This window comes from Conger conger, chromosome 1 (assembly GCF_963514075.1).
Source record: "Conger conger chromosome 1, fConCon1.1, whole genome shotgun sequence".
Classification (NCBI taxonomy): domain Eukaryota; kingdom Metazoa; phylum Chordata; class Actinopteri; order Anguilliformes; family Congridae; genus Conger; species Conger conger.
In genome coordinates this window covers 74347443-74356486 of record NC_083760.1, presented here as the reverse complement: position 1 = coordinate 74356486, position 9044 = coordinate 74347443, and the positions used below count along the sequence as shown (strand labels likewise).

The 9044-nt window shown below is 42.1% G+C and overlaps 1 protein-coding gene across 1 annotated transcript; it reads left to right on the top strand.

Moving 5' to 3' along the window:
• LOC133128720 (gonadotropin-releasing hormone II receptor-like) lies at nt 1-7531 on the top strand. Its single transcript, XM_061242449.1, has 3 exons — nt 1-543; nt 3815-4016; nt 5695-7531. The coding sequence occupies exons 1-3, from the start codon at nt 16-18 to the stop codon at nt 6099-6101; spliced, it is 1137 nt and encodes a 378-aa protein (XP_061098433.1). The 5' UTR covers nt 1-15; the 3' UTR covers nt 6102-7531.
• Nucleotides 7532-9044: the final 1513 nt, after the last annotated feature.

The following is a 9044-nucleotide window of genomic DNA, read 5'->3' as shown; positions in this document are numbered from 1 at the left end:
GTGTCTACCAACAGGATGTCAGGGAACTCATCTCTGATGATGCTGGGGCCACAGGACACTTTAGTGAACTCCTCCTCCAACTCCTCCGCCTCCCCTCCGTCGGCGGACTGGGTGGCCCCCACCTTCACCCGGGCGGCCCAGTTTCGGGTGGTGGCCACCTTGGTGCTCTTCCTGTTCGCGGCAGTGAGCAACCTGGCGGTGCTGATCAGCGTGGCTCGCGGGCGCGGCCGGCGGCTGGCGTCCCACCTGCGGCCCCTCATCATGAGCCTGGCGGTGGCCGACCTGATGATGACCTTCATCGTGATGCCGCTGGACATGGTGTGGAACGTGACGGTGCAGTGGTACGCCGGCGACGCCATGTGCAAGCTCCTCTGCTTCCTCAAGCTCTTCGCCATGCACTCCTCCGCCTTCATCCTGGTGGTCATCAGTCTGGACCGGCACCACGCCATCCTGCGCCCGCTGGACTCTTTCGACGCCAACCGCAGGAATAAGAGGATGCTGCTCCTGGCCTGGTCCCTCAGCCTGCTGCTGGCGTCCCCACAGGTGTGTGAGGGGGCAGGCCTTCGTTCTGACCTGGCCACTCATGTTGAGGGAATCTTTGCTTCCCTGTGATGTGCTGTTTCTTCAACTCTGATTTAATACATTATACTCTCAGGAGTGCATGTAATCCCTATTGGAATCAGACACATTCCGTTAGTTAATTGAACATTTTGAGTACTATTGGGAGTAGTTACACAAGGGGGCTGTATCGCAAAGTGGGATTACTGAGTTTGCAGGATAACTGCACCGAATAAAACCCAGAACCCTCCCAAATCTGGAACATGGACTAAAGTAAATAGAGCTGTTCCGGGTTTAACTCTGTGCAGTTATCCAGCTAAGTGATAATCCTGCTTTGTGATAAAGTGTGAACCTGTGACTATATCTTCTCTAGTTTCTACGCCGATAAGAGGAAGACTAAACAATTGTGTAATAAGCATGTGAGCAACAGTACACGTTAGAATGCTCTGTGTCCTTCAACTCTAATAATATGTAAAGTGTCCAAAAGGGAATGTACTCGCTCAGAGTTATGGCTGTTTCAATGCTGCATCAATTGCAACGGAAGGTAATTCAGCTTGCTAGATATTCACATATTCAAAATACTAAATTCTTACATATGGCTATTGCACATGGCTAATTTCATTATTTAGTTATTTATCCAGATAAATTTCAAAGACATAGAAATCTTTTTTTTTTTTTTCAGTGGTGTGATATTAGCCACTAAATGTATGTCTGTATTCATGAGGTATACGTAGCTCACTGAGCACAATGCTCATGACATGCGATGAGAGGTTGAGCCCAGGAAAACATATTGTTTTACACCTCTGCTGTCCCAGTGGAGGGCAGAGGATGACAGAGCTGAGGTCAAGACTCTCAACATGGCCGCCACAGTTGCAGGCAGCTGCTGAGTCCGGAGAAGGTCAGAGCCCTTTCTGCCTCACTTGTCATTCTGAAAATACACGCCTTCTCTGGCATTCCCAGGCCACTGTCCTTGAGCCCCTTTAAAGCAGTCCTTGTGACCTCCTGTTTTTACATGGCTAACTCAGGCTCTTAACTTGGCAGTCCACCATAAAGCTATTGCCACTGACGGGGTCGATTGTGGTTGGCTGCTAGTGGCAGTGACCTTTTCACCCCAGAGAGACGTGTAACTGGAGGACAACAGCGAGTTATGTACTCCTCAGTGTATTGGTAAAAAAAGATTATTCAAAAAGGTTAAGAATAATCTTAGCAAAGGAAGGCTATAGGGCACAGTCTAATAGTGTGTACAGTGGGCTGCCAATTATTGGCACTCTTGATAAAAAAAGGAAGAAAAAAGGCTGCATATAATAAACAACACAGAAAATAATCTATACGTTTTGTTCAAATACAGGGGAAAACTATATACTTTTATTTCAATATATTTACTGTCATGGCTCAATGTTTTTTATTAAGTAATCTATTTTCAATGTCAATCACTTCCTGTTTCACTAGAGTATGAAAAAATGATGTAACATGGATGCAGAATCCCTTTGTCATCCATCAGCATGGGAAAAGCCAAAAAATGGTCAGTGTAGAAGAGACAGATGAAAACTGGCTGTTACAAGGTAATGGGCACTATTTAATGGCACAATTCATTCGACAAAGTACCTGGACATGTTCACAAAAAATCTAGTTGTCTCTACTAGAAAGCTGAAACTTGGTCGAAGGTAGAAAACTGACTCCAAATGTACATGAAATTCCACACAGAAATGGCTAAGTGAAAACAACATCCATGTTCTGCATTGGCCATCACAGGCTCCAGATTTAAATACCATCAAAAACCTGTGGTCTGAACTGAAGATGGGGGTCTGTAAGTGCAAACCTAAGGATATGAATGATTCTGAAAAGTTCTACTTGGAGGAATGGTAAAACATCGCTCCAAATGTGTTCTCTAACCTTATCACAAATTATAAAAAAGGACTCATTGCTATAATCTTTGCCAGGGGTGTTTGCACAAAGTATGAAACCAATAATAGCCAATAATTGTGAAACCTGTTTTTTCCTTTGAAAAATGTAAGACTTTGGTTCATTCCAGTGAATCATTAATAAAGCACACAACTTTACAGATGCTGGAAAATAAGGTTAATTTACTTTTTAATTTACAGTATTTTCTGTGCATATTTATCAAGTGCCCATAATTATTGAGCCCACTGTATATGATAGCTGCTAACTGGAGAAGGGGCAGTGTCGATAGTGCTCATAATAAAAAAACTGTATTCAACTGTTTTATCCAATTTTGAATAGACAATCATCTGCTGTGAAGAAATTGGTTCGGAAAAAGATGGCAGTATTTCAGGGCAAGATCCCCATATAAAGCACATGTACACACAAAAACATACACCTGGGTGTTATATATCTTCTACACATTGAACTGTAAACACAGGAAGTCTGTACAAAGGTAAACATCTTCCTTTACAGTTTTACCGTGCTATTTATAGTTGGAAAACTAAATATTGAGGTGGTGGGTGGTGAACTTGGGACACACAAATTAATGGATTTATGATTTGGAGGAGACAAATATATTTAATTTGCTGTCACTTTGGCAGCGATACTGCAGGAGGTTTTATGTGCACCTGGGCGTTCGGCTTCTCGTTCACAGCACGTTGCCTGCGGCAGCTCTGCTGTGATTAAATATTCAAGCCTGCTGGGAGCATAACACAATTCACTGAGCGATCCCTTGTTGACGATCACACCGGATCCACAGTGCGGAAGAGGATGGCAGACGAGCAATAAACGAGACTTTCACTGTTTCTCCTTTACTATAAGCTGTGATCTAAGCCTCTCAGATAGTGTTCCCAATCTGAAAGGGGTCCTGTCCCTGAAGGTTCGTACAGATTTGAATTGCTAAAAATCAATGTCACCCAAGGACGATAGACTCTGTTTACATGTCGCCATTATCATTGCCCTCTGATTCAACCCTATTTGGTGATATGAGAGCCTGAAAAGCATCAAGGAGATTTATTTTAGATGATGTAACAAGATGTTGGGAATTGAGAATCCATTAAGTTTGCTGAAAAAATATAAAGGTATTGGATCATTTCAGTTTCATTTCGCACATCGCTTTTTCAAATAGACTTACAAAAACATGAAACCAAATAAAACAATACCAAAATGTAATAAAGGTATCAACTGAACCATTACATGGGTCCAACAAAACTATATTCTTTGTATTGGGCTCTTTATTACCCGCAGAGCTGTTTCTCTGCCTGTACGACATTTCACATGAACCTTTTCTGCTTGCTTTCTTTACCAACTCCAGCTTTTCATCTTCCGGGTGATCAAGGCAGAGGGGGTGGACTTCACCCAGTGTGTGACCCATGGGAGCTTTCAGCAACGCTGGCAAGAAACGGTCTACAACATGTTCCAATTCGTCACGCTCTACGTCGTCCCGTTACTGGTCATGAGCTTATGTTACACGCGCATCCTAATTGAGATCAACCATCAGATCCACAAGAGTAAAGGTATTCTATATCCGTTCCAAACAAACATCCAACATTAAATCATACTTTATACAGGAGATGGGCCAACTATCTAAGTTAGCCAATCCCTACCTTTGTTCCAACATGCTGTACAAAACAAGGGTCCAAATATATCAGGTACAAAGCAAAAGCTGTGCAAGAAATCCCAGACACATGATGTTTATATCTTAAATACATGTAGGCTTTTTGTATGTTTCAAGACCACAGCAATTCAGTGTTTCAAAAACATTTTGGTAAAGTTTATATGACAAAATGAAAACGCCTGTATCCAAAAAGACTTGCATGTGACATTGTCAAGGATAACACAAAAAGTCCTGGACTTATTTCCATTGTCATCCTTGATATTCCATCAGCCATAGATGATATCAGGCATCAAAAGAACAATGCGACAAACAGAAATTCTCAACAGTCTAAATACATAATCATAGTAGCCTACTATAACTTCAATTAACAGCGTATCTCATATTCAGTAATTACACATCATTTAACAGTCCTACATGAACACAATGAGCTGAATGTTAGTAAGTAGTTGGCAAGTAGTTTGTAAGCCAGCCACTTATGGGGATATTTTCCAACAGTTACTGTTGATTTTAATTGAAAGTGGCAATTTATTCCACTGCAAAATCATTTTGGGCCCTTCCATACATGTGCACTCACTGAGCACTTTATTAGGTAGACCTGTGCTTGTTAATAGAAATATTTAATCAGCCAATCATAAAGGCAGCAACTAAATTCATGAAAGTGTGCAGATGTGGTCAAGAGGGTCAGCTGTTTTTCAGACCACATGTCAGAATGGGGATGACATGTGATCTAAGTGATTTTGACTGTGAAATGATACCAGACAGGGTGGATTAAGTTTCTCAGAAACTGCTTTCACTCCTGGGATTTTCATGCACAACAGTCTCTAGAGTTTGCAGAATTGTGAGAAAAACTAAAAACATCGAGTGAGCAGCAGTTCTGCTGGTAGAAACATGTTATTGTGAGAGGTAAGAGCAGAAGAGCCAGACTGGTCAGAGCTAACAGGAAGGTGACAGTAATGCAAATAACCACACATTACAACAGTGGTATGCAGAAGAGCATCTCTGAACACCCAACTCGTCAAACCACTAAGTGGACAGGCTACAGCAGCAGAAGACTTAATATTTCTAAAAAAATAAGTCTAATAAATACCTAATAAAGTGCTCACTTTCCAATTTCTGCTTAGAATTAGATAAATATTTTATGCTTTCTGTCATGTGTGATATTGTTTTTGGTTCTTTTCTCATGCCAAGACCTTGGAGTTTGTCATGAAATACAAGAAATTCACTAAATTTTTAATTGCAGTTCATGCACACATAATACAATGACATGACTGTTTCATGGTTTTGTTCATGTATGTGAGCCTGTTCTGAAAAAGAATTGCAATTGCTTGATGGTGAAGGTAAAGGGAGACTAAAGTTATGAGTTAAAATCAGTCAAAATATGCTTAGATCTCCAGGAGTTAGATCCATCCCTTTAGCTTGGGTAAAAGTACTTTTGAAGGTTGAATATGACCATTCTACAAAGTTTGCTTTCATCTATCTCCTTTTTTATGAACTCTGTAAGATACAAAAGACATGTGGTTTGTTCTAGATGCTTCTTCTGAATGCTTCATGCTTCATTTAACTCCACCTCATTCCAGGAGGAGAGTCCTGCCTGAGGCGCAGTGGGACAGACATGATCCCCAAGGCACGTATGAAGACCCTGAAGATGACCATCATCATTGTGGTGTCCTTTGTGGTCTGCTGGACACCTTACTACCTGCTGGGTATCTGGTACTGGTTCCACCCTCAGATGCTGCAGGTGACGCCTGAGTATGTCAACCACATTCTCTTTGTCTTTGGCAACCTCAACACCTGCTGTGACCCCGTCATCTATGGTCTCTACACCCCGTCATTCCGCGCCGACCTGGCCCTCTGCTGGTCCTGTCGCCCCCGGGATTCCTCACCCAAGTCCCTGGACCGCCTGTCGGGACGGCAAGGGAACCCCAGTGCAGAGCAAGAGTCGGACGCGCCCAGCGTGGACCAGCTGAGAGGCAACGAGGAGTAGCGATCCTGAAACCCTCAGGAAATTATCACCACACAGGGGTTGGGGCGCCTCAGAAACGAAGTCCTGCTAGAACCTAGCTCCACGCCTGCCTCGCTGCAGTCCGGCACTGCATGCCAATGGTCATCCGGGATTAACTGAGTGATGAACATAGCGGGGCCCCATAGAGCCAATTCAGGCTGCCTAATTAATTGCGGCTGCGTATGTCCGCTGTCTCGTTGCATTGATGGGTGTGACCTCTATTAACTGCTCCCGATGAGTCATGCTGCAATGTAGCCAATCCATTTCATATCGTTTACTTGAAATGTTTGGTGCCTGAGTGGAAGAACATTTGGGCACTGCTGGAGAAAACTGCAGACAGGCACATTGATTGTGTGCTGGTTATCAAGCCGGAAGCTTGGCATACATTTACAGCCTTTTCTGTGGGTGTGTAGTATTTAGTGTTGTGTTGTATAAAGTGTGATGCACAGAGTATTGATTAGCATGTCATAGTGGAAACCACCACTGTTGTTTCTCTCCATGACTTTATTTCCGTGTCAGCCTTTTTTTGGTTTATAATCATCCCTCAATGTCATTCTTTATGTACTCATTGATCAAGCCAAACAAGCGGAACTCTCTTGGGGCATTATACACGCAACACAAACATCTTCCGTTATTACTTCGTCAGTTTTACTTGAGCACACGTCAGAGCTGTTCTGTTGCACCTACTCTTTGTTAAAACCCCTGGCTTTTATCACAGCACTTTGATCCTGCTGGTCATTATAAGGAGAGATTTATATACACTCAGTGAGCACATTATTAGGTATTTATTAAACTCATTTTTTAGACTTATTATGTCTTCTGCTACTGTAGCCTATCCACTTAGAGGTTTGACGTGTTGTGCGTTCTGAGATGCACTGCACTGTTGTAATGTGTGGTTATTTGCGTTACTGTCACCTTCCTGTCAGCTTCGACCAGTCTGGCCCTTCTCCTCTGAGCTCTCTCATTAACAATGCATTATTGCCTTCAGAACAGCTGCTCACTGGATGTTTTTTGTCTTTTATATCATTCTCTGCAAACTCTAGAGACTGTTGCATGTGAAAATCCCAGGAAATCAGCAGTTTCTGAGATAATCAAACCACCCTGTGTGGCACCAACAATCATTCCACGGTCAAAGCCACTTCGATCACATTTCTTCCCGATTCTGACATTTGGTCCGAAAGACATATGAAACTCTTGACCATGTCAGCATGCTTTTAAGCATTTAGTTGGTGCCACATGATTGGCTGATTAAATATCTGTATTAACAAGCTGGTGTACAGGTCTTCTTAATAAAGTGCTCAGTGAGTGTATTTTTAATGTATGTATCTGTTCCAGTTTAGCTCTTATGTATGCACAAGTTCATATTTTCTGCCAAAGATTCTATTGTTTTTGTACAACATTATGTGCTTACAGTGTCTTCTGGGATTAGAATCTAAATTAATTATTTTTAGACATTCTCACACCTTAAACAGCTAAACTGAATAAAAAATATTTTTTATTAAAGAAGAACTGAGCACTGACGGACCATAAAGGCTTGAATCCTTGTTGCTATCAACCTCAAAGCGCATTCTTTTGAACCCACAGCAGCTCACGGGATGTCAGATTCGACCTCAGGGTACGATTGATAGGTGTGCTATCATTTGTCTTTTTTGGAAGAAAAATCAGCTAGAGCAAGCCCCAGCCCCATGACAATGACCCGGGGAACCTGTGGCAGCCAGGACAAGACCTGTAACCATGGCATGAGCCAACTTCGTGTGGGTGAATCTGGAAAAGGTTCAGAAAAGCACAGCACGTTGTTTGGACATGGCTACTTTCCATCTGATCTGGGTTTTTGAATTGTGTGTGGGATGTTTATACACAGCTGTCAACACCATTTCACACAGTCTGTAGGTATTCTTTGGTTTTTGAGTTTAACCATTTTAATTCAAAGTTTTCTATCTCCTGAATGGGATTGGATTCTGTTCACTTCATTCAATGGTGAGTAATAAAAGATGTAACTGCTTTTGATAATAAATATTGCAGGTACTGTGGAAGCCATTGTGATCAAATTATGGTAATATGTGAGATATGCTCATGTTTCAGGGAACAGGCTATTGTTGTTTTACATGGAAAAGTACAGTATGTAATTCTAAATTAACAAATGTATGTTAAGCCCGTTGGTGTTATTGTTTTGGACTGGAAAGAAATCAATTAAAGATACAAATCAAGAATGTCAATCAAATAAGCATCACTTCTGAACTATGCTACATACTCTTCACTGGAAATATACCACAATGGTGAATCTGTCTCTGGGACATTAATGGTCTGAAAGGAGAGAGAGAGAGAGAGAGAGAGAGAGAGAGAGAGAGAGAGAGAGAGAGAGAGAGAGAGAGAGAGAGAGAGAGAGAGAGAGAGAGAGAGAGAGAGAGAGAGAGAGAGAGAGAGAGAGAGAGAGAGAGAGAGAGAGAGAGAGAGAGAGAGAGAGAGAGAGAGAGAGAGAATTGGATAAAGTACATTTCCAGAACTGATGAGGCAGGCCCACTTTACCTGGATGACAGGGATCATTCAACCCAGGACAACAATAGAGCCTATAAAAGGCGTCTTATCTACAGAAGGTCTCCATAATGGTTTCTTATCACTGTTCAAGGGGAAATGTCAGAGTCCCCTCACATGGTGGCACAATGGAAGCCAGTGCCAATGAAAGCCCTGGATTATATTCTTTGGATTTTTAAGTATCCATGGAATGCCAAAGCATGCTTTTAACCTAGAAAAACTGAGAGACCAGCGCATCTTGGCTAAAAGATAAGTGGTGCTTTTTGGAACAAGGGTGATGATAATGAGCTAAAGATGGTGCCCAAGGTACTCTTGATTTGGTTGCGTTAAAAAGCCTTTATTATATGGCTAATGCATTGGCAAGAATACACACGCTGACACATCGCGACCCAA

Coding starts and splice junctions, on each gene's coding strand:
- LOC133128720 (XM_061242449.1), top strand. CDS start 16: ATGTCAGGGAACTCATCTCTGATGATGCTGGGGCCACAGGACACTTTA. Junction 544..3,814: donor TGCTGCTGGCGTCCCCACAG/GTGTGTGAGGGG, acceptor TACCAACTCCAG/CTTTTCATCTTCCGGGTGAT. Junction 4,017..5,694: donor TCAGATCCACAAGAGTAAAG/GTATTCTATATC, acceptor ACCTCATTCCAG/GAGGAGAGTCCTGCCTGAGG.